We start from the raw sequence: 26,655 nt of genomic DNA, 5'->3' as shown, positions 1-26,655 counted from the left end.
CCATTTTTTAAAAATCCCCTCAGTGACTATTTCCTGGGCTACTTGTAAAACTAAGATGAAAAGGGTCAGGCTTGAAATGGCCATACTGATCCAGAAGTGCCCTGGTGCTATTGGATTGACAAAGAGGCTTTGGTGGGAGCTCAGAAGTGAGGTTGGAGCAGCTTTGACAGTCCAACATGGCCAGTGGGTTTTGCTTTCATCAGAAGCTGCAGGAAAGGAAGCCTCCTAGGGTAGAGTTATCTTGGACAAGCCTTCTATGCTTAAGTAGTGCTGTGCAGGTTTCTTATTTGGCATTTTTCTTACAAGGATCCTTTAAGTTTAAGTCATCTGTACATGCAGAGAGTATTTTTCTAATTACTAGACCAAAAATTATATTCTAGTTATTAATTGAAAATAGGTGTCAGAAAACCAGACCATTTGGTAGAAAAAGCCAAATGACCAAGTTGTGGCAGTTGAGAAACTTCTCTCTTGCTTCTTTTGAAATCTTGAATATGGAAGTACTGAGATTTTAAAGCAGATTTGTATACTAGATACATAAGGATATACTTTTTGGTAAGTAACATGGCTTAAAACATTTTGGTCTTGGGGAATGTTTTCATTAAAGAAAAGAAGTATACTAGAAGGATACAAGTTAATGAACATTTGTCTTGTGGGTATGAACTTATGCCAACCAAGTGAATGCGCAAATATCAGCCTTGCAAGGCACCACTGGACAGATCAGAACACCACTGCTTTAACTTATTATGGAAACGGATGCAGTAGAAATACAATGTCAGTGGCTGATTACTTGCCTACTAGCTCAAGTGTCACCTCTTCATGATAGCAACCCACTAAATTCATTTACAGAACAGTCTTTCAGGAGCTTGTAAGTAGAGTATAGGGAAATAGACAGTTTTCAGGCTATAGAAACAACAGATGGACCATTCTCTTCCATAGAGGAGTAACCCCACCAGTGTGATAAAATCCTTTTATCTCCTGTTGGCCTGTGCTGGGTAAACACTACAAGTTCTTACTCCTCACTTCTTTCAAATGCCTCCTACAGACTAACCTTTTATTCCATCAGCTCTTCAGGCAGTCCCGTTACAGTGAAATTGACTCGATTATAGATTTTACATTCCATTCCTGAGGATACACTTTCTTTAACTTGATTGAACTTGGATATTTCCCAAGGCTCTATCTGTCTATATACTTCACACAATATCTCTTTCAGTGGCTGCCTGCTATAGGCAATCTCCATTTCCATGGTTCTTAAACACGAGCACAGGAATCGCTGGGGAGATTTGTTAAAAGTGCAGATTTTTAAGTTTGACCTCCTCAGATTCAGATTAAATAGACCTGGGGATTGGGCTCTGATATATATATATTTATAAATTTATCTTTATTGTTGAAAGTATTACAGATGTCCTCTTTTTCTCCCCATTGACCCCCTTCTACCCCACCCCAGGCCTTCACCGCACTATTGTCTCTGTCCATGGGTCATGCATCCATGCATATAAGTTCTTTGGTTAATCTCTTGCCACCTACCTACCCACCCACCCCTGCCTTACCCACAGTTAGGGAAACATCATGTATGTGTGAATTCTTAGCATTTTCATTACTAAAGTCTATTGTACTCTAAATACTAAATAAAACAGAGATTTGGTTTTAAAACCTTGGAAAGTTTAAGTATCCATAACCAATTTTTAAAACAGTCCAAATTTTTACAAGTAACTCTTGCTTTTATTTTCTTTGTCAGAATACTTTGGGGAAGCTGTGGTTACGTTAGCCATGCAGAAAGCAAGTTCTCTTTGTTCTAGGATGTCTTGAACATCCACTTCTTCACTGCTCTGGTTTAAGACTTCCTCATCTCTCATCTGGACAGTCACAGATTTCTTCAAACTCTCACCCCATCCCTCTTCTCCCTGGGCGTAAATTGCTGGTGGAGGCAATGGTAGCTATTGTAGGATTTGGGGTAGAGGAAATAACATGGTCACAAGCATCTTAGAGAATTCATTGTGACAGAATGAGAGATGGCTTAGATGGGAGTATAAGAGTCTCCAGGGAGTGAGTATAGTTTAAAAAAAGAAAAAGAAAAAGCTAGTATTAGAAAGAAATATTAAATTTGGAAAATGGGGTAATTTCCTATTTCTTTTGTATTATAGAATATAATGCTTAAACAAATAGAAGCAATAGAAAAGATCTCAATTTTCTGGGGCATGGTCCCATCTCTGGCCATCGTCACAGCGTGTATTGTGTCCCAGCATATACCTGCAGCAATTGTCACATGCTCTTTTCCTTTCCTGGATGCTGTCTCACTTTTAACATTTATTTAGTGCTGTTTATGTTCCCTTGTTAGAACATGACGATACAGTGATGAACAAAGTTAAATGGGTCCCTTTCCTAACAGAGCTTACAGTGTAACGGGAATGGGGAACGAGATACCAAATAAGAACCCATAGAGCAGTTTAATGGTCATTGAGGAAAGGGTTAAGAAAAGTGCTGTGAGTGGATGGAAAAGGGGACCTAACCTACTATAGAAGGTGAGGGTTGTTCCACCTGCGGAAATGACTTTTCAGCTGAGACCTGAAGAATTGGTAGGAGTTAAATGGAAAATTAGGGGGTTGGAAAGAGGCTGTTTGTTTTGGTTAGGGGGAAGACCTTGTCCTTAGAGCCAGAGGCAAGAAGAAATAATCAAGAAATTCAAAGGAGGTTAGTGAACCAGAGGGATGTGTTTGTACTTTATCCAGAGAGCAATGGGAAGTTATTGAGGGGTTTTATAGGTAGGGGTGAGGAGTGTGGCCACATGTTCGGATTAATATTTTAACATGGCGACTTTGTTTGTGGAGAAAGTATTGTAGGGTACAGGATAGAAATCAGGCTAAACAAGCTATTGTATAGACTCATTAGACTGGTAGTTCTGGGGAGAGATGATGGTGATCTGGACCAGGCTATTAGGATCAAACATGGAGAGAACTGACTGGTTTGAAGGATTATTTTATAGCTTGAATAGGTAGGTCATGGTGAGAGATTGATTAGAACTGGAGTATGAAAGAAATGGAGATGTCAAGGATGACTCTTAGATTTAGTGGACTGAAGTGGATATGGATAATAGTCATTTTTATTGAGAGGAGCAGGTTTCGAGGGAAAAATCAAAACTGCATTGAAAGTTCTTTCTCTGTGGATTCCTGTTCTTTACCTTAGGTCCTTCCTCAGGACTCTGCTCAAAACTGCTCTCCTGTAAAATCACTCTAAAGGTCTCTTTGCCCTCATCTCGCATAGGGCAGTAAGTTGTGTTTTTGTGTCATTTGGTAAAAAGTCTTCCCTTAGTACTTATCCCTCTATTTTATAATTCTGTACTTGCTTTTCTCTCTGGCCAGAGTTGATTTCTTTGCCAGGGACTTCCAAATAATGATCTTACTTGTTTGGTGTTCGTGGAATGTGGATAAATATTTCTTCAAGTGTTTTCCACTGAGTTATGTATGTTAAAGTCTCCTTTATCTTAAATCCAGGTGATGCTGGATTAATTTATTTTACTGTGGAACTTTTCCCAGCCTTTTTTATTCTAATGTGGATTGTTAATCTATGGGAAGGGCATAAGCTGGGCAATGTTTTCCAGTATTATTAGCCACCACCACCCACCCCACCCGCCACCAGCTTTTGTTTTCCGAGCATCTCATGTTACTTTTGTCGAGGGTCAGGGATGGGGATAGGAACATTCTTTGGGAAATGCTGACTGGGGTGTGTTCCTATCACAAGTAGGCACACAATTCACTAAGTGTGGATTATGTGAAAAGCAAAGCTGACAGCCGTGGGAGAACATCTCTTGATGTCTTTGGGGAATTCATTTTCCCTATAGTTGCTGCAGATCTATTTTTCCCCCCAATAATCAAAACAAACATCAAGGGATGAGAATTTACTGTCTATTGTTTGTTCCTGTCAGGCTAGAAAAGCTAGGTGACGTGAGGTGACCAATTTTGTTCTGTTTCTTTGCAGCTAAGCTGGGAAAAGCTGAACAAAAATTTCTTTGGTCCTTTTATTTATTAACTCACAACATCAAAACAGTGCCTTTCTTATACCACCTGGGTTCATAAAATAAACAGAGTTATATTAGTAACTATTTTTTTGTAAAAGAAATAAATGGTCAGTATTTTTCTAAGGCTATTTATATTCTGTTTCAGAGAGTTTACTGTAGTGACGCAGAACCTAGGTTTCAGGGAAATAAAGACAGGATAGACTTAAATGGGAGGACACTGTTTTTTTTGTTTTGTTTTGTTTTTTTGAAGAGTTTATGAATTTATTTTAGAGGGGAATTTTTCTTTTTTTCAAAAGTTAGAGTGCTCAAGACAGTTTGTTTCTAGAGTGGAACTTAGTGGAAAGTTTTACCAGGAACTCAGTGACTCAAACAGGAAATATATTTGTTTTTAAACTTAGATTTTATTTAGTAATGCCAGATGGCATTATTGTGTGACATTTATTAACAGACTGTAACTGCTAGTATCTTTCTTACAGTCGTGTGGAGTGGATAGGCACCTTTACTCTGTACACTTTATTTGGCTATAGAGTTAACAATGAGAATAATTTTTTGAGTGATATAAAATATGGCCTACATCAGTAGGGTAAAAAAATGTCATAACCACATCTACATCTCTTCTTCCGTGTCTTAGCTTATATGTTTTCATTTACCTGTCCCATCTTTAATTGTAGCAGATGTTTATTTTCAAACTGGAATAGCTTGGAATGGGAGGGAAAACTTAATCATATTTAGTCCAGCTCTCAAAGAAGTTATCAGCCTCTGTCATCAGTTTAATATTCCCTTGGCTATCAGGGTCCATCTTTAGAACTGAACCTTTGAGATCACCATAAACAGCAAATAAAAATCTGTGAACAAAAATTACTTTTTCATTTATTTTAAGAAATGTCTGGCGAAAGGATAAATAACTTGCTGAATACCCTTAGCAGCAGTAATAGGAACTGGATGAGTAAGATGTGGTGATCTTTTAGCAGCGAAAACAGCTGCAACATGTGATGCTTCTTCCTTAGTATTAATCCAGTTGTGTCTGTGCTTTACATACCTTTACACAAAACTTATGGTAATAACTTGTCTAGACCTGGTAATTTGCCGTCGCTTATCCTATTAAAAAAGTCATAGCTCAGAGTTTATCTTCTTATGTGCTTTACTCTGTCTGCCCTTTGGCTCCTAAAAACACGTTTGTTGTCCAGGAAAATAATTTTAACTGTGCGAACTCCCACATTTGTTGCAGGTCGGTCTTCTCTCTTTCCCTTTGAAGATGCCTTCCTTGATGACAGTCATGGTGATCAGTCCTTGTCATCTGGCTTAAGTTCTCCCACTCGCTGTCAAAATGGGGAGCGAGTAGAACGCTACTCTAGAAAGGTGTTTGTTGGAGGCCTTCCTCCTGACATCGACGAAGGTACTGTGCGCTCATTAACAACTTTATAAAGGCCAGGTTTGCTCTTTGTGTGATCTGACCCTGCCTCTCCTCTCCAAGGCAGCTTTAGGATATTCATATCTTAGTGAGCAGAGAAGAGAATATTTGATAGATGGAGCAGTAATAGATTATGCACTTCAGGTCTACTGTTTATATGTGTTTATACATAGCAGTCTTCCAATAGTGTCCCATTTCCTAGTTAACAAATTTTGGGATAAATTTTAAAGTAATAACGAGAGCTAACTTTTATGAAACTTACTATAAGCTCATTATTGTGCTTGGTGCTTCACATCACAGTATCTCATTTAATCCCCATAGCTATCCTATGAGGCATATCGTACCAACTCCATTTTATAGATGAGGAAGCTGCGGATCAGAGAGAAACATTTGTCAATAAATATTTATCAAATGGATAAATGAAACAAAATTGTGACAGAGTTAATTTAAGGGGAAAAAACCACAATTCTAGTTCTAGGCCTTGGATCTACTATAAGATATTATTTTAAAAAACTGTTTTGCCAGCATTATTCTCTGACATTTCTCTAATTTATCATAATTTTCTTTTTTGTGTGTGATGAGAGAAGAATAGTCTCTAAAATAGTTTTATTTTAGACTTGCTGCTTTAAAGTTGTACACAAACGGAAACTCATTTTCCCCCAATCTGTTCTCATACTAATGTTAATTTCATCAATCGATTGGGTTTTTCTTTAAGACAAAGTTTTTTGATCATGACTGAGAGAGTGGCAACTTAAACCTGAGTAGGAGCTAAGTTATAACCTTCTTCTTTGACTCAAAATCAGAAGGAAAAGATAAATTTATTGAGTTATAACTTTCGAAACATTTTCTTTATAGGATATGTAGTGGGTATGTATGAAAGAAACCATTGGCTTTAACTTTTCCTACCACTAAATAGAATTACCTACTTATTTTCCCTACTCCTCAGCAAAACAATTGTAATTACTTCTAAAATAATCTTACAGATTAATACACTTAGATTAATAATAATAATAATCTAAGGTTAATGATCTTAGAGATTATGTTATACAAGTGAAAGCATATTTTAAATATTCTGTGTACTTTTGCCTTTTTAAAAAACAGAGAACATTTGTATTTTTAAAATCTCCTTTTTACTTGACAGGGAGGTCACCTTAGCTAATGTCAGATTTATTTTCTTCCAGGTCTTTTATATCAAGTGTATTGGCAGTGAAGGGACATGAATTATAGTTAGAAACATACTACATGGATGAAAGTGAATGACCAAATGTACCCCCCAGCAATTGGTATTTTACTTAGTACGTTTGCCTTCTGTAAAAATGCTTTACAAAATTGCTCTCAAAACATTTTTTTATATAAAAAGGCATGTTTTATGCTATTCTGCTTGCAGTGTTTTTTTTCTTTTTCTCTAAGATGCCTTCTCTGTTTTGTAGATGAGATCACTGCCAGCTTTCGCAGGTTTGGACCTCTCGTTGTAGACTGGCCTCACAAAGCTGAAAGCAAGTCGTATTTTCCTCCTAAAGGTAATGCCCTTAAAAGGTCTCCACTGCCTGCCTGTGGAGAGCTAGCTTGATAGTCCAGTAAAAGACAGCCTTTTAACTCTCAAAATAGCTGTTCACTTCCTCCCCCCCAGTTGAGAAAACATTTAACATTGGTCATCTTCTTGTGTCTCACTTTTTTACTTGGAGACTGTTCCCCCAGGGGCACTCTGATTGTTTCATGGCATCTATTTTATTGACAGTGAGATCCTGTGAGTCTTTTGTGAATGAGCCTCATGCTAACTTTTCACTGTGTGAGAGAAAGGATCTAGGGTTTTGAGAAATGTCAGTGATGGGAAAGGAAAAGATTATTTGTATCCCATAGCCCTATGGTTTTATAGATGTTATAAACCCCAAACTTGGAAAACCTAGTGACTGAAAAATGATACTATATGAAATTACCTTTATTCATGTCTGTCTCTTAAGCAACTTGAGTCTTGTTGATGGGTGGAGAGCAAACTAGCAATGGAATTTTCACATAATCCTGCTTCCCTTATTTTTGGTAGGCTTTTATTTATGAGAGCATAAAAATATATTACTTTATTCATCGTTTGCCATTTCTGTAAAATCTAGGGATCTTTTCTGGTGATATTAAGTCTGCATATGTATCTAGATTTATATAGAAGAGTGTTTGGGTTAAAGAGGAAGTTTTTTTCTCATGTTACGTTCCGTAGATATGTTTGAAGGATGCCTTTCCTCTCTAAGGAATTGTTTTTTGGTATGTGTTATTGTGTAAAACATCACCCACCACTAGATGATGGAGTCAAAATACTTGCCCTTCCTGTGCCTTTTCCAGGAATCAAATGATAGCTTAACTGAAGAAAGGCAAGTGGCTTCCTTTCACTTTTGGTTTTTTTGTCGCCTGTACTTCTCCCCACTCTCTTTATAGCCTATGAAAGTGTTATTCACTAAAGAGGGCTGTTTGTTTGCTTTTAACACACTTCTGTTGATTCTCTCCAGGAATTTTTAAAGTTAAAAATTAAGTTAACTATTAACCAGAAAAGATAAAAATCATCATGCTTATTATTTCAGTGAAGGAACATGTTTACCACTTTGTGGTGCATGTATGTCACTATGTAAATACACATGTTTAAAACATATTTTTAAGAGTGCTCACCTGAAACATACATAATTTTATTAACCAATGTCACCCCAATAAATTCAGTTAAAAAACACAGTAAAGGCAGTGCGAGCTTTTGACCGAGCAGTGAGCTGCATGCCCACCTCAGGGGAACCCTGGACAACTTACCCAGGCTTTGGCAGCAGGCCTCGATCTAGAGAAGAGAGGTTCTGGAAAAGTTGTCTCTGAAATAAATTTGTTTTAGTGTAAAAAAAAAGATGGCTAATAATTCATTGAATCAGAGTAGTGTTATTTCAGTGAATGAATGAGTTTACCACACTGTACTGCATATAATAATACACTCTATAAAGTCACATGTGACAAAAGATACTCCTAAGAGTATAGTTGCATGTGTGAATAATGACAGTGTTGTGTCAATGAAAGAATGTGTTCACAGTGTGTTTCCTGTAACATACTATGTAAAATGACAAGTAAAAAAATACGTCTAAGAGTGCCAGTTGAAAAAAAATGCTGAGGTTATAAAAATAATTCTGGGATAAAAGGTTTCAGATGATCATCATAAAAAATAAAAATGAAGATAAATATATATGAACATGTCCAAAGAAAATTATCCCATATCTACCTCTATCAAATATAATCACTGTATACATTTTATTAAACATCCTTCTGATATCTCTTTATGAATATATACATTTACATGAAATTTTAAATTTTACATAAGTGAGATCACATTATACATGCTGTTTAATAACTTGCATTTCCCTCCCTAGCAATGTCAGTACTTTTCTATAAGAAATCTACATTATTGTTAATGACCTTATTTTATTTAATCAATCCTAATGATGATGGACATGTAAGTGACTTACAGTTGTTTTCACTCATGGATGATGCTTCAGTGAATATCCTTATACCTTCGTCTTTTTGTTCTTTTTATTTAAAAATTACCTCTTAGGGTGAATTTTCAGAAGTGAGGTATATGTTCATACGTATTGCCAGGCTGCCCATAAGAAAGATCATACACATTTATATTCCCACCAATAGTACCCGATTTACAAAATCAGTTTTATTGTGGGTCTGGGGATATGGCCTTTTTCAATCTTTACCAATCCAGTGGTTAAAGTAACATCTTTTTTGGCATTTTTTTTCTTTATTGTCCATTTGAATTTATTTTACCTTTTTACATTGCCATCTCATTTCTACCTGGAATTTATAGCGGAGTAAGGCACAGAAGGGATTCAGCTTTATTATTCCAGTTAGCATGCCAGTCGTCCCAACAGTCATTTATTGACTGTTCCATTTTTTCCTCATTGATTTGAATCATTAGAATTATGTTTTGATTGGAAGGTTACCTTTTTTTGTTTCTCAATGGAATGTACAAGTTTCTCTAGACCTACTCTGTCCAGTATCATAGCCACTAGCCACGTGGAGCTAATGAGTACTTGAAATGTGACTAATTTAAATCAAGATATGCAATAAGTGAAATATACACTGATTTCAAAGACTTGGTTTTAAAAAATGTCTCACTGATTTTGTTTACATGTTAAAATGATAGTTTTTGGATATATTAGATTAAATAAAATATATTAAAATTAACTTCACCTGTTTCTCTTTACCTTTTTAAATGTAGATATTGGAAATTTTTCAGTTACCTATGTGAGTAATATTTCTATTGGACAGCACTCCTCCAGAACAGGGATTAGCAATCTACCTGTTTTTGCAATGGCCCACAAGCTAAGGATGGTTTTTATATTTTTAAGAACTGTAAAAATGCACAAAGAAGAATACGTAACAGAGACTATATGTGGTCCTCAAATCCCTTTGCAGAAAGTCTGTTGACTCCTACTCTAAAATAGCCCAGAGAATTACTCAATTTGCTTCTGAGACATCCAGTGACAAATGAGGCAGTTTATTTCAAAGGAAGTCTATATGTTTGCAGACCTAATTATTAAATGTTGTTCTTCTATTGAGTCAAATGCTTCCCTGCAATCTTTATCCATTGGCCAGTTATATCCTATAAAGTAAACCAGGTGTCATCATTGTGACATCTATCTCATAGTACTTAAGACTCTCAGATTCTCTTTAAAAAGTCTTCTCTTTTCCAAGTTAAATATTTGCACTTCTCTTAGTCATGCCTTACACCTAATGATTTCTGGACCACCATTCTCCTTGTCTACCTTTTCTTTCTATATGTCACTTTTACAATATCCTACTTAAATTGGTTACTGAAGATTGGAGAGGGATCATTTGGTTGGTCTGAACAGTACAGAGTTTAGCAACTCTATAAACTCCACGGTTTTGGTACCACTTCTATATAACAGCATAATAATACAGAATTGTAGAACACTAGAACTGGTGCCCTTATTTTACAGCTGAGGTTAAGTTTGGAGATGGACCAACGAGAGCCAGGCCAAGAAGAGAATTTGGATCTCCTGATTCTGGTCCTCAGGCTTGTGTCCTCAGAGATTGGGGTCAAGGAGGAGAAATTATTATCATACGATTGGCTCCTGTTGTGTTTTGCTCTTAGCTAAAGTTTGATGGTTGACCTATTTGGGAAGGACCTAAAGAAATTTGATGTTATTCCAAGATTGAAGTTAACATGGAGAATCTGTGCCCAATACTTTGAATGTTGAGGACATCTGAGTAGCTCACCCCAAACTATTGTGTCTTTTTAATAATGCCCCTTTGTGTTTTTTCCACTTTTCCTTAAATTCCTTAGGTTTTAATTCAGGTTTGTGCCTTCTTGGTAGTGCCCCTTTTTCCCATTCTACTTTTCTTTAGGTCACCTTAGGTTGGCCACTAGGTATAGTTTGTTTGGCTATACATTTTAGGCTTATGTGTAAGTAGAGAGGAAAACATGAACCATCCCCTATAGTTTTCATTCATTCATTCATTCATCTATCAGGTTTACTATACAGAGGTGGAGTAGAGTTTGTAAAACCATGACCATTTCAGTGAACTCTAGAGAGCTTAAAATCCACATAGAGAAACAGCAGCCAGACACATCAGCTATCCACTTAAGTGTAGTTGGGTCAAGCAGAGCGGAAGGCGGTGGAGGCTGCGGCCCTCCCCTGCGGGGGCACTGAGGCGTTTACCGCCACTGAAGGATATGCAGGGCCCTCTGGATCGCTCTGTGGGCCACAAGCAGGCAGTTGCTTGGCGTTCTGCGGAGCACCGCCAAGAGCACAGGAGGCGTAAGAAGGCACGGAAGTCGGAGTGTGTGTCTCTATGATTCTTCTCAGACCTCATGAACTCAGTCCTGTGGGGAAGATAAGAGCACAGTCAAGTGGTCATAAAATACATAGTTACAAATAGTGGTAGTTCTCTAAAGGAAAAATAGAGAATATTGTGACTTTAAAAAGGGGTATCAGTTTATATTGACTTGGCAGGGCCACCCAAATGATTTCATGGGCTGGATGTTCCCCACCTGTGTTAAATGATAGGATGGAGGCTTGAGCCTAAACAGGCTGACCTCAGCGCCCAAGTTTCCTAAATATTACACTATTCTCATTGGGGAAGGCGGGGAGAATGGCCCAGAGAATGAGAATGGCCCTGCATAGTCAAGGCAGGTTATGTTGTAGCTTCACTCCCAGGCCTAGAACTTGGCACCTATAACCAGTGATCAAAAGTACAGACTCTGGCGTAAGCTGCCTCAATTGAATTTCTGTGCCACTACTTGCCATTGCAAGTATCTTTGGGCTGATTATATTAATCTTCCTAAATCTCCTTTTTAAAAAATCTACAAAATGAAAATAATAATAGTGTTTACTTCAGTTTGCTATAGGATAAAATGGGAAAATACACATAAAATAGTTTCATAGTGCCCATATATCATTGAAGGCTCTTTTTTTTAAGGGGCAATGGGGTTTTTTTTTAATTTGTTTTGTTTTTGTTTTGTTTTGTTTTTTTAGGCAGGATCAGTAAAATCATTTAGTAGTTTTCTGAAATCGAGCTCATAAGAAGTAATGAGGACCACAAAGACCCAAGATATTAGCATTTAGATAATACTAGAGTTAGGGGAAAAAGGGACCAGTGGTTCGTAGCGATAGAGTAGATCATGATGGTGGCAGATTTGATGGCAGGGTTGTACTAAAAATTCCTTTCACTGAATGGGAGCATCATGGCACTGCTGAATGTAGGAGAGTCAATATAGAGAAAACCAGTTTGGTGTAGTGATGATCTGATTAAGGACATGTAGAGTCTGGCATGTCCTCACCTCTTACCTGAGAAGGCATTCCTAATGGGCAATTGGAACTGTAGGGACTTTGTGGAAAAGAGACTGTGGCTGGAGGTTACATCCTTCAAGAGTCAGTTTTATAGAAGGAGGGAGAAGAAAATGAAAAACAGGTAATAAGTAAATTTTATTAGGAACCCGGAAAGAAGAGGACATGGCAGTGGAGATGTGGGTGAGTGAAGGACTGGGAGTGTATCTGTGGCTGTGGAGCTAAAGGAAAGAAGCAGCAAGAAAGACTAGTCAACACCATCAGATGGTGCAGGGTTTACTGACAAGTCCTTCTGAGTAGAGAAGAGGGCATGACCCTCTTTGTTACGTATGTAATCGTAGTAATTTCTATTGTTATCCTAATTATAGGCCTTAATATTGTAATGAAGTAGTAAAACCAGAACAAAGCAATCTGGTTTGCATTGAACAAGTGTTATTACATAAATAATAAGAATAATTCTGCCTCCCTAGAAGAACCAACCATCATCATTTTCCTGTTTCCTTTCAGTCTTTTTATTCATATATACATTTTGTGGGGTATAATAATAGCAGGTACAATTTTCTATTCACCTTCCTCCCATGTTTTCACATAATTTTCATATTTTAAAGAGACTGCCTAACCTATTTTTGCATCATAATTTACTTGCTTGTTGGTCATTTAGGCCATTATAAATAATGCTTCTGTTAATATATCCTTGTATATGGTTTTTCTTTCAAATTACTTATTTTTAAGGATAAATTCGCAGAAGCTTAACCAAAGTTAAAGGAAAGTCTTAATGACTCCAGATTTCATATCACATGGCTTCCCAAAGCAATTTTCTTTATGAAGTTTATGCTAATTTGGACATCTGCAGCACATTTTTTGCTTAGTTCCAAGTCAGATAAATGGTACATTACAATTGTGAACTTACCTTTTTGCCTGTGTGTTTGGAAAATAAGGGGCCCCTGCAGAAGCCAGGAACACATTAGTATGGATCTTGTACTTGAAGTGTTTAAGCATTGTCTTCTCGGGTCTGTTGAATCTTGGGTGTTCTTTGACACCATCTCCTGTCCTTCTCTCCCTTACCCACTCTGGCCACACTGACTTCTTTGTTATCCCTTGAAGGTCAGCTAAGGCTTCCGAGAGTCTTAGTTCTTCAATTTGTCTTAGACCATCTTCCCCCAGATTTCTGAATGGTCTGCTCATCTCTTCCTTTAGACTTCTGTTCAAATATCACCTCAACAGAGATCTTTCCTGCCTTCCTTATCTAAAATAGGCACCCCCTCTTATCGATACTCTTTCTCTCTGTGCCTCTTTCCCTCATTTTATTTTTCTTCAGTGTTTTTCATGACCTGAAAAAATTAGATATGTTTTTCTGTTTGTTTTCCAGATTGCAATGTAAGTTTTAACGAGAGTAGGGTTTTTATTATGTTTTTGATCCCAGTACCTTGCATACCTGCCTCAATGGCTGGCCAGCAGATATTTGTTAAATGAATGAATTTTTATCTTTGCAAATGATGAGTTCATCAGTTGCTTAGAGAGTAGAATCCATCAGATTTTAGACCTGGTAAGTTTCTTAAAGATCATCTCATTCTAACACAATTTAAACTGAGACTCAAAAGGTAAAGTATCTTTTCTGAAGTACACACAGCTTTTATAGTGCTTTACCCAGTGGATTATAAAGGAAGTAGTTTTTATTGGTTTTGCTAGTGTGTATCATTTGAGGGAAAGGAAGGTAGGTTTAAACTAATCTGATAAATTGTGCTATTATTTATAAGGCTGTATTTTATATAAAAATTAGCAACTTAAGCTACATGACCCACGGTACACTCATAGCTATTTAAAAATGAAAGTGAAAAAAATAAAAAATAAAAATGAAAGTAATCCTTGGGTTTTTCCTGAATTCTTCTGTTGTGTTGTTTATACTCACATTGCAGGGGTGTTTCCAAGAGCTGGTTTAGGATGAGGTTGTAGTTCTGAGCTGCCCCCTTTAGCTGTAGATGGACCGTGAAATTCTGCCTCTTGTGTTATGCCACACCATTTCTGGATGTGAGTACACTGCTTTGTAGTTGAGTTTTTTACTTCAAAGATAAGAGGTTCTCTTGTGCTACCTCAAATTGAGAGTGTGGTTATGAGTGACAAGGAAGCCCCCAAATAGGTGCTGTGATAGAACCAGGTGTCATGGGGACTGTGTTGGGGATGGCAGGCTGTAGGGATTTGAACAGTGGAAACTATTCTTCACTGTAATGTTCCACTGTTATCATGACTCTTTTCTGCATGTGTGCTTCTCTCTGTGGGCATATTATTTTCATATTTCTAGTTGAATTCCAGAGAGAGGGAATATGATTCGCCCACTTCATCTTTTAACACCTAGCTGTGACATAGGTCATCCTAATTATAGTGGCCTTAGAATCCTTGACTGCTTATTTAAAAAACAAAAAATCTTAGTTCTGCTTCCTTGAGCATGGGGCTGTGATTGTGGCAGCTAGGAAGATAAGTTGGGCATGACAAACTTTTATGATGATAGTTTAGCATAACCTTCTTCATTTCCTCCTAGGAGAGTTGCCCATATCCAAAGTTGCTGTCACTGGAGCTCCAAAAAAAAAAAATCTACCCCCTCTGAGCCTTCTACCCCTGGTTCTGTACTAAGCAGCTGCTCCTTATACTGCCATTAGTCTCACCTCTTGTGGCGGGGCTGGGGCCAAGAAGAAGAGTTGGCACCTCCTGGGCAGTAAGCACAGCTGCACTAACGCTGTTGGCAGAGACGTCTGGGACAGAGACAAGGATAGCAGCCAGCTGCAGATGTTGGACAGGAGGTTGGCCACGTGGCTCTGAAACCATGTTCAGAAGTTGGTGGTGCTGGCAGTGGACGGGAGGAAGCTGTCATCCTCAGCCCGCTTGGGCAACCAGCTTCAGCTCTGGCAGCGCATGGGCATAGGGTCCAGGTGAACAGGAACAGTAATAGGCATGCATATTTATGCAAGAGTGGCGCATGCCTTGCGCTCTGATGGTTCCCATCCACCTTGAGTAAAGTGTGTACTTCTAAGTGGCTGTTTCTACTGGTGATTATTTCTTTCCTCTGCACTGGCCAGACTGGCTTGACTGCTAGTCCTTGTGATCAAGGCCATGTCGTTGTGGAAGTTTATACCAAATGCCAACATGGTTTGTGAACCTGGCATAAATCGAGCCACACCAGGAAAGAGGCTCCACTTTAAATGGACAAAAATAGGTCATTGTGAAGCTGCATTGGGCTGGATTCACGGCATCTATTTCTTTTTCCTCCAGTTTGTCTGAATTTTGCTTTGGAAGGAAAGTTTTCAAGCTTCACATTTTTTTCCCCATGTAGCATAACTTGAATGGAAATAAGTCAGTGTTGTTTTAGGCCCAGATTCCAAATTTTTCCACCTTTTGAGTTACATAAACTGCTCAAATTAGGAAGCTAAGGCATTTCAGCCTGTACTTAACCTTTTACAGGTTCTAAGCTTTTGAGTAATACTTTGCTCCCCACCCTTTTTTATTTAATGCAGGTCTGGCTTTTAGTACTCACACTCTGGTGAATACTGTATTTTAATATTTAACCAACTGAAATTTTTATTCTGAGAAAGGATTTTTTTGTAAAAACGGGGAAGCTGCACTGCAGGGCAGCAAGAGTGGGCTTTTTGTTTTGTCCTGTTTTGATAGGTGGAGCAGCATCCTATTGTTGCTTTTAAAAGCTTTGCATACCCTCAGTTTAAATTGTTTTATTAAGCACTTATGTGAAGATGAACTGTAAGAGTTAGTCGTTGATTTTGAAGCATTTATAGTTTGAGGGACTGTACAGAAAGGAGTAAACAGTAGGAATATACAGGCCACAGGACAAAGTCTGAGCAGGGACACAAATAGGGACGTTTTCTAGTCGGTCATAGCACAGTACCTGTTGTGCTATGCCTGGGCAGAGGTGCTGGAAAGGGGGAGAAGCCAAGATCACTCCTGACGAGAACTTTCTTTGGAAGAGAGTTGATTTCAGGAAGTCAAATGGAAGGTGCAAATTTGGCAGGCTGAGGCAGAGAGGATGTGTTAGAAGAGGGTGTAGCTCGGACAGGACTTGCTGGCAGGCATTGCGTAAGGGCTAAGGCTATGAGCAAGTGAGACCAAGAGAGAATATGTCCTTTGAAAGAGTTTGAAATGGGAAGCTGACTGAGAAGATCTGGTGAAAAATTTTGAAAGCTGAGAGTAAAGACTTGGGTTGTCTTTCAAAATAGAATGGATAGCCCTGGCCAGGTAGCTCAGTTGGTTGGAGTGTCATCCTGATACCCCCAAGGTTGCGAGTTTGACCCCCCCGGTCAGGGCACATACAAGAGTTGGCCAACGAATGCATAGATGGGTAGAACAAGTCAGTGTTTCCTTCCTTCCCTCCCTCCCTCCCTCCCTCCCTCCCTCCCTCCCTCCCTCCCTCCCTCCCTCCCTCCCTCCCTCCTTCCTTCCTTCTCCCTCTCTCTCTGAGATCAATAAATTAAATAAAAAAGAATGGACAACCTTAGTCTTGAGAAGGGGAAATAGTGGCCCAGAGAAAACCCACTGACAGCATTAAGAACTCATTAGAGGAGTATTAAAGTGCAAGGGGGAGGAGAAATTAGATTGTCAAAGTTCAGGCAGTATATATAAAGCCAGACTAAGTGTCATCTGTACGGAAGCATTTGCTGGGTTAAAATGTAGAATTTCAGTGGTCTCTTGCTGAATGAGGGAGAGAACAAGCAGTGAGGCAAGTGCTAGGTATTTGTGGACTCAGATGTGGGCACCAGCAGCTACTACCTCTATGACATTGAGCCAGTGATTGAATCTCTGAACCTCAGTTTACTCATCTGAGTTAATACTACTTAGGGTTAATACTACTTGAGTTATTAAAAGGGTTATGTGAGGCAGTGCACCTATGCACCAACACAGTATTTAGGTTTAATAGGTGCTAAATAATATTAGTATCCTTAGCCCTGATGAAAATGTAATGCTCAGTAATAATAAAACTGCCCAACTAGTTTGACCAGTTCCCTCCCACATTTGTAGTCTGGTCTCAGTTTTCTTGGTCAGGTGCTTAGAACTGACTGTGACTGGAACTGACAGATTGGCAGATTTCACAAGGACCTCTTTATACGGGGAATGTGTGTTATGTAAAAAGAGCAGACTTTAAGCCCAAGTGCCCCAGGTCACTGCCCTGGACTGCAGGACTTTACTGAGAACACAGGAAACAGATTGCCGGTTTTCAACTCTGAGTTGATCCTACCCATCAGATTTATTTTCTTGTTCATTCCTACCTTCCCCCACCCCTGCCTGCCGAGCAACAAGCCCACAAAGCAACAATTACTAGTGTAATAAAAAACACAAAACAGGCAAGAACCAAAATATTTGAGCCTCAGTCATACGTAGTAAGTATAGTAAAAGAAATAGGATTGGTTCTTAATCCAAGGGGAATATTTTGGAATCCATGGACTTAGGCCGGACCTGCAGGGCCACCTTTTCATCTTAACTTAGGCTAATTTCTTCCCTTGGAATATCCTTTGTCATTTTTTCACCTGTGCCATACTATTAGGGTCTGGTTCCTGTGCCACCATCTACAGAAAGTCTTCCCTGATTTCTCTATCTTCACTGAAAAAGTCTTTCTTTCTGTAAAGTTCAACTTTAAAAAACATTTAAAAAAATACGTATTTGGGTCCTTAATGCATTGTTTCTAGATTAGAGTTCTTTATGTACTTATTTTTGACCTTCTTGCACTAGCTCATACATTCCTTGAGAACAAGGACTTGCTCATGTCAGTATCCCCGCAGTGCCTAAGACACATAGTAAGTGTCCAGTAAGTCTGAGAGATCAGATGTTCCCACCCAAGAGAAAAATGAAATTACTCCAGTTCAGGGACCTACAGTATTTTCCAGGCAGTGGGCAGGGGGTTGATGAGCTGCTTATCTCTTCCCACCCACTGCCCCCAGTCCTGTATTCTAACTAATGAACTCTCTACTCACTGTTTTCCAAATGAACCAATCCCTTCTGTGCCTTGGCCTGTGCTCTTTCCTGACCTTGGAATGCCCTTACTTCCTGGAAAAGTAATTCTCTTCCTTCTCAGAGATGGCCTTTGCTCTATGACTTTCCCTGATGTTTGGCTGCCTCTGCTCCATTTATCTCTCACCAGCATTCTGTAGGACATACTCCCAACATAGCACTTTTCATGTTGTTTCTTAGTTATTTATTTACAGGCTGAGTTTTTCTAGGGCAGGATTCTTCCTTAGCTTATTCTAATCATCTTTGTAGCTTCAGTGCCTAGCATCATGCCTTGTACCTCCTAAATATTTTTGGTGCTATTGAATTGAATCCAAAGACAAAGACTCCTGAGGCAAACCAGGTAAATTCTCTGACCTGAAAGCCAAGGTCAGAGAGAGAATGTTTGGAACAGACCTCCTGTGCCAAAAAAAAAAAAAAAAGTCTGAACTCAGGCAGCTCTGGCTGGGGAAATGCCCTTCATGTCTCTCTAGGAAGGTCATAGGAAATCAGGGAGCCTGGATTCCGTGTGAGGAGAGAGTTCTGTCTCTTCAAACCGTGGATTCTTCCTTCTGGGGCTGATCTCACTCAATCAGAAACCTGCCATGGCTTATTCAGCCACCATTTTCTGAAGGCAACAGCAGTTCAGGGCACAGCCATATAAGCTGGAATTGTTTCCTATTGTAGTTGATATTGAAACATATAAATCATTAAGAGCATTAGTTGATTTTAAGAGCTATTCCTTCTTTCAAAAGACCACACTCTTCTTCATTAAGAGCTTGTGGTTTTTAAACTTTTTTTACAAATCTTTATTTTTAAAAACTTCAAACCTACAAAAATGTTAGAAGAATAGTACAATGAACACCTTTATAGCCATCCTCTAGATTCACCAGTTATTAGCATTTTGCTACATTTGCTTTCTCTTTTTTCTATTTGTATGTGTATATGTACATGTATATTTTTTGATGAATCATCTGAGAATAAGTTGTAGACATCAAGGCCCCTCATAATACGTATATGTCTCTTGAGAACAAGAAATATCCAGACTGTTCCAGTAATATTTTTTAGAGCTGTTTTTAAAAAAATCCAAGATCTAGTCAAAATCTAGCCTTACATTTAGTTATCATCTCTTTACTCTCCTTTAGACAGTTTCCCCGACTTTTTGTCTTTTACATCATTTGAAAAGTCCATACCAGATGTTTTCTAGAATATCACTTAATTTGGAACTTTCTGATTGTCTCCTCTTAATGAGACTCAGGTGAAACACTGTTAGAGGAAGACCACGCAGATGATGTGCTGCATTGAGAGAGGGACACAGTACAGAACAGATGCAACACAGTGGTGTCAGTTTTCCCCTGTGGTTGCTGAAGTTAAGTTTGATCATTTGGTTAAGGTGTTATCTGCCAGACAGTTCTTGCTTAAGTCAATTATTACTGTTATGGTGATACTCATTTCATTAAAATCTTATTTAACTTAGTGATACCTCCTCTTTCCCTCAAGAGCCTTCATTCTAAATATTCAACTTAAAAAATGCATTGAAAGCCAATAAGCACCTTGACTAAATAAGAAAATTTGACTGACCTAAATATAAAACTAAATCTAAACTTCTCCTGATTATTTTGAAATTCATCATTTCAACTCTTAGTATAGTTTTTGTGGACATTAGAGCAGATATATCTACATAGGCCTTAAATATTAGGCACAGATTACCATTTCTTGCTACTAAAATACTTTTATTTTTTATTATTATTTGTTGTCACTTTTGTGACAGTTAAATGATCACTGTCACAAAAGTGACAATAAATAATAAATTGGCAAGTCCTTATTTGCTAGTGATAATGAAAATTTATCTTAACCATTTTTAGGTGAAACAGCATAAGTTAATGGCTAAAGAATGAGAACTCTGGAAACTGACCTAGATGGTTATCCTATATTTAGTTTTTATATTTTAATCTATGCCCCTTAACCTCTTGGAGTATCACTTTCCTCATCTGTAAAATGGTCATGATAACAACTATATTTACCTCATAGACTCTCTGTGAGGATGAAAAGAGCTAACAGATGTAAAGTATTTAGAGCAAAGTGCCTGGCACGTTGTAAGTACTAAGTAACTGGTGTTCATGGTAGTGAAACTGATAGTGATTGTTATTTGTACTAGGGATCCGTATAAAACATAACATGCAAAATTATGTATTTAAGCACTCAGGGAGCTTTGTTTTTGAAAGGTAGCCAAGAACATTTTGAAGCTCATTATACTTAATGTGTTCTCAGGTATTAAGAGAAAAAAATCTTTTAATTAAATTTTCCCTTCAAAAACATGGCCAAATAAAATGGAATTTTCCCAACTTAGCACTCCCTCCTCCCCATACCTTCCTTCCTCTTCCTCTTTACCCTCAAAAAGTTCATTGGTCAGTCCAGGCTTGTCCAAAAATCCTTCGCTGTTCTACCCATCCTCCCCCAACTTGTTTGGCACCAGCGGGAAAGCAAGCAATTTTCTGCCATCTCTTCTGCCTGTAACCCAGGGTTGTGATGGTGACAGTGCCAAGAGTTCCTACTGCTTCCCCCAGAGCCTATATTTTCACCCACATACTGGCTCTGAGTTGAGGGCCTCTTGTAGCTCACCATGTCGCCAAAGCCCCTGCATACTCCTCAGGTATTTGGGAAACAAGGTCACCATTTCTGAGACTTCAGGAGTTTGATAATCCTGTTATCTCTCTCTCTTGCTCAGAGGGGAGGGAGTTTATGATTTTTTGGCCAAGTTTTTTTAATACCTTTCAAACTAATAGAAGAATCTGCCATCATAGTGACAGTTTGAGGAGCTTGATTTATAGGTATAATAGGCTTTTATTTAAAGAATGTATTAACATCAGCAAATAATACCACATCTGATAGTTCTCTCTCCTGGTGGAAATGGCTAATATTCAGTCACTTTGTTTCTTTACAGTAATATCCAGACTGTCATTCAAAAAACGTTAAGGTTTATCTGTAGTATCTACATTACTGCCCTTTATTCACCAAATGCTTGCAAATGCAAAGTAGAAAGTATATGTCATTAATTTTAACTCTAATTTTATAGTGAGACATATGCAAAACTTGGCTTAATTTTACATAGCACATAAATAACTGAAAATGCAGTAAAAGAAAAATTGGCACTTGCATGATATCCTAGTTTACAAAGATCTTTACATGTATTATCTCATAACCTACATTTCTATAAGATAATCAGGACAAATACTTAGTTTCTTCATTTTACAGAGCAAAGAGCCAAGACTTACAAATTTTAAGTTAATATTCAAGTTCATAGTTTCACCAGTTACTGGTTGGCCTTGAACAAGTCTTTTAATCACTCTTCAGTTTCTTTAACTGTAGAACAGAATTTAAAATAGTGCCTACCTCCCAGTGTGTGTGAAGGTGAAATGAGTTAATACGTATAAGGCACTTAGAACAGTGCCTGGTACATAGTAGATGCTCAATAGATGGTAGCTATTAGCTGTTATTACCACACACAGTAAATGTTAGGACTTAGACCCAAATTCAGACCTTCTGACTCCTAGTCCAGAACTCTCTTCATAGCACCATGTGGAATTTGCATCTTAGTGAATCATTGATTTAATTTCTGTCTCACGTTGACCTTGTTCTTGAAGGGATTTTTTTCTCCTTTGTTTACTTTGACCTTAAATTGCTGAAGATCAAGAGGGAAATGGGTTTGAAGGAGTCTTCCTTCCTCATTCTTTTTTAATCCTCTGATTTCTATTGTCTTCTTGGTTTGTTTGACCTAGAAGTATCTATCAGAAGGTGTTTTAGTAGGGGAAAGTATCATAAAGCTGTTCTCATGAGTGATTTTGGTTTTTTCTGATGTATTTTGTTTTGCTTGGAAGGCCTTTTCATCTGATGCCCAAGTTGAACCCAATGCAGGATTTGATGTGGAAGATTGTAGAGGGTGGGCAGTGATGTGCAGGAAAGGTACAGTCAGCCTGGTGGAGGCAAGAAGCTGGCAACCGCCCCAGCTCACTGAGCGTGCCCCATCCCAGCTCACTGAGCCTGCCCATCCTCCAGCTCACTGAGCATGCCCCATCACAGTTCACTGAGCATGCCCCATCCCAGCTCACTGAGCGTGCCCCATCCCAGCTCACTGAGTGTGCCCCATCCCAGCTTACTGAGTATGCCCCATCCCCAGGCCTTTTTGATGTGGCTGTTCATCAAAAAGGCAGGGTTCTCTCCAAGCACAAGATATCCCTTGTGCCCCTAGGACCTTTGTGGAAGATCTGCACCAGGATTTAACCTGGTGAGGCAGGAGGTTTGAGAGCACATGTCAACACCTCCTCTTTGTGATATTTGCATTTTTAAACTCAGTCATCTCTAATATTCTCTTTGGCAAATAGAATTAATGTTTTCACATTAAATGAAAATACTGAATTTTTAATAGAGTCCCTAGGGCTTGGTGATAGTTGGATACTGTTTCTAGAAGAGAAAAGATATGAAGAAATGATGTATTATCTTTTATAGTTTTGCAGTTTGGCTTTATTTTTCTTGCCTGGCCACCTACTGAACCCTTCGACCCATCTAGCCTGGGAGCAAAGCCAAGAAAACAGCTCTGGGTCCTACCACATAGACAGCCTCCCTCTTGCATCTGTATACCCACTCCTGTGGGCTGGGTGCTTTCCTTTGTTTGTTGGCTTCTGCCTGTTGCAGTGGTCACTCTTGGTGTTCTGGATAGTACTTGATCTTTTTCCTGCTATATTTGCTTGGCTGCTCTGTATAGTAGATGAGGAGTTCAGAAAAAGGATTTAAAAGAGTACCCATTAGTCATTGTCCACTGCCGGTGCTGGTTCGTGCTGCCCAGGACTCCAGAGAGCTTTGTGTCTAGGCCAGTTGATTAGCATCTTTGATGTATGAGAATCTTCTGAATGTGAGGGTTCTTATCCCTCCACTACTTCCATCTTTCTGGCACGCAGTACACCAGAGGAGAACTGTATTGGTGATGGTTTCCTTTGAGGTCAGTAGCAGGATGGGGAGTGGAGGTGACAGCTGAGAGACTTAGCAAAGCTATAAGGGTTGTAGAGAGGTTGAATAGTGAATGCCCAGGCTTAGACTAGCTCATGATGAGCCCTTGCTCAGCTGTCATTCATGAATACCAGTGTGGCAGTAAGTGCCAGAGTTGGCCCCTTGAACATCTGTTGTCCTCTTTGAAGTCTTTGCTGATTCTCCCAAGTCAGAGTCCTTACTCCGCTGAGGTCCCATGGCACCTTTGTCTCCAACTTATCTCCCTGAGCTTTGTAGCCAGTAGTTAATTGTCTAATTGTCTGTTTCTTCTACATAATTCTCTTGACAGTAGGAACCTAGTCTCTCTCATCTTAGTTTTCTTATAATCCATAGATTGTGTCCCACTTGCAAAGTTGCTCAGTGAATCTTACTGAATTGAACTGAACAAAGCTGACTGTGTCCATGTTTATACATCATATACTCTGTTATGAGACAGGAGAGTGTCCTTGGAGAAAGAGAGCATCATCAGAAGTAACACACTAGCCTATTGTTGGGCTTTTTTTTTTTTTTTTTTGGACAAGTTTTGTTGAGATTAATTCGCATACCATATAGTTCACCCATTTAAAATGTATAGTTCAGTAGTTTTCAGTATGTCCACAGATTTATTCAACCATCACTAGAACTAATTTTTGAAAACTTTCATCATCCCCAGAAGAAACCCTGTGCCTGTTCCCTCCAGTCCCCTAGCCTAGGCAACCACTAATCTGTTTTTTGTCTCTAGATTTGCCTATTATGGACGTTCTGCATACATGGAATTGTACAATATGTGGTATTTTGCTCCTGGCTTTTTTTCACTTAGTGTGATGTTTTCAGGGTGTCCCCATGTTGCTACAAGTGGCAAGCCTAAAGCAAGGTGGTGCCTGTAGAGCACCTGATGCAATGCCTGGCACGTGAGGGTCTCAGTAACTACCACTTGCCTGAGTCCTGCTTTAGCTTCTTAGATTGTAGCAAGCACTTGCCAAGTAAAACAATAGATAAAGTTCTAAGTGGCATTTCGAGTTCGACTTACTGACCCCTCCCCTCCCCGCGCCCTTTGCTTTGTTCTCCCCAAGGCTATGCCTTTCTGCTGTTCCAGGAGGAGAGCTCAGTGCAAGCTTTGATAGATGCCTGCCTAGAAGAAGATGGGAAGCTGTACCTGTGCGTGTCAAGCCCCACCATCAAGGACAAACCGGTACGTAACCCGTAGCCAGCTGTTGCTTTTCTAGAACACGCGTGCTGTTGAAATAGCTGACGGCCTCCTCCTTGTAATGGGACTGTTGGTAACTAGGACCCTCTCACCCGGGGTGACCTTGCTGTGCAGTGGAGCTGGATTGTTGTTGATGGGAAGCTAATAACAAAGTACTCAGTATTTCGTTTTATACCTTTGGGACCGCATGTAAACAAATGTGCCCTTGTCTTTTTCACTTTACAGCTCTTTTAAGCTAATTCCTATTCAGAATCTCTTAATTGAAGTAAAGGACGCTCTTAATGGTTTTGGCAGCTGGTTTCTGTTATTGTTTCAGATCGAGGACAAGAGTAATTTTTTTTTTAATCATAATTGTCAATGTTTATGTGCCTTTGAATGCAAGGCATTGTACTGAGTACCCACAGCTGGCTAAATAGAGCCTCTGGGCCAGGAGCTTACACTCTCAAATGGGGAGCTTCGAACAGGGCAGGAGGGGGGAAGGACAGAGAACATGGACCTCAAGCCATAAACAAATGCACACTAATACAGTTTGTGGTTAGGAGTTTGTGGTTACTGAACCAACGAGTGTAAGTCATTGGGTAAGACAGGCAGACTGCTATCTTTTTCCTGGCAGAGTGGGTATGAGTGGAGAAGGGACAAGACTGTGTTTTGAGCAGAAGAAAAGAACTCAGTAAATATGGAGGAAGTGAGGATCTGTGGGAAGTTGGGAGGGGTGAGTTTGTCGAGACTTGGTGCTAGGAGTGGGAAACAGAATACAAATAGTGATGGGGTCCAAGGCATTTATCTATCATGGGGTTTGCAGCATCCCCTGTAAGACTCACACCAGAAGAGTGGGGCTTGCTTGACAGCTGGATGTATTCTCAGAAATGTGCATGGGAAAAGAGTAGAGATTGGACATAGGAGTTGGAGTCTTGGTGGGGGTCTGGGGAGGAGGAGTTGGGAAGAGATTAACCAAAGAACTTATATGCATAACCCATGGACACAGACCATAGTGTGGTGAAGGCCTGGGGAGGGGGTGGAGCGGGGAGGAAGGGGTCATTGGGGGGGAAGGGAGACATCTGTAATACTTTCAACCATAAAGATAAATTAAAAAATAAAGTCAGAGTCTTGACTTTAGCATTTAAATATCTGCTTGGCTCTGAATAAAGTCACCTAATCCTTGCTGCATCTTGGTTTCCTCATCTATAAGACGGGAAGATTAATGGTCTGTCTCTGGGATGTCAGAGGCTCAGGTAAGAGGAAAGTGAATGTGAAAACATTTGGTGAGGTCAGGTCCTTGTGCAAATGTAACTGGATGGTGCTGTTAGTCTACCAGTGCTATTGGATTTAGAAGAGCAAAGTTAGAGCTTATCTACATGGTAACATCTGTTGGGAAAAAATGATGATATCTAGATCAGAGTTTACAATTGGTTGCAAAAGAATGATGCTGGGACTTCACCACCTCTAAGGGGGAGACTGCAGTATGTAAAGCAGAAGAGAGGTTACTAAAGAATGGGAATATTGAGCATATTCGAATAATGGATGCAGAAGGAGAAGCGATGATTTTAACAAGTGTGAAAGTGCCACTGTAATTTTAAATTCTGGGGCCATTAAAAAAATTTTCATAACAGATCTGGAAACAGCCCAAGTTCCCATCAGTGGATAAGTTGATTTAAAAGTTGTGGGACATTTACACCACGGAATACTATGCAGCTGTAAAGAAGAAGGATCTCGTACCATTTGGGACAGTATGGAAGGACCTGGAGAATATTATGTTAAGCGAAATAAGCCAGGCAGAGAAAGACAAAAATCACATGATTTCACTTATATGTGGAATCTAAAGAACATAATAAACTGATGAACAGAATAGATTTAATGACGTGGAAGCATGGATTAGACTGATGAATCTCAGAGGGAAGGAGGGGGGTGGCTGAGTGGAGGGGGAGAGATTAACCAAAGAACTTATATGCATATATGCCTAACCCAAGGACATAATGGTGTGGTAAGGGACGGCAGAGGGTGGGGTGGGTGGAATGCATCAATGGGGAGAAAAAGAGACATCTGTAATATTTTGAACAATTAAAAAAAAAGTTTAAAAATTTTTTTCATAACAGTTAACAGTGTTGAATAGGGTAGCATACATGTGGGGAAAATAGTAGAAAACAGTACTTCGGGAAAAAGAGTAGAGAACCTTTGTTAACTTTGT

General features: G+C 39.1%; 1 protein-coding gene across 6 annotated transcripts in view; it reads left to right on the top strand.

Annotated features, from left to right (window-relative positions):
• Positions 1-26,655, top strand: part of CPEB3 (cytoplasmic polyadenylation element binding protein 3) — a gene marked incomplete at its 5' end in the record, with an annotated part of 131,843 nt that overhangs the window by 63,244 nt on the left and 41,944 nt on the right. For all 6 annotated transcript variants that reach the window (XM_081157525.1, XM_081157524.1, XM_081157523.1 and 3 more), the window contains 3 exons: positions 5,241-5,408; positions 6,854-6,943; positions 24,337-24,455. In XM_081157525.1, the coding sequence (XP_081013651.1) occupies positions 5,241-5,408; positions 6,854-6,943; positions 24,337-24,455 (377 nt within the window). The remainder of the gene's footprint in view (positions 1-5,240; positions 5,409-6,853; positions 6,944-24,336; positions 24,456-26,655) is intronic.

This window comes from Miniopterus schreibersii (genome assembly GCF_964146895.1).
Source record: "Miniopterus schreibersii genome assembly, chromosome: 14".
NCBI lineage: Eukaryota > Metazoa > Chordata > Mammalia > Chiroptera > Miniopteridae > Miniopterus > Miniopterus schreibersii.
The sequence above is the reverse complement of the archived record's forward strand: the minus strand, read 5'-3'. Positions and strand labels throughout refer to the sequence as shown.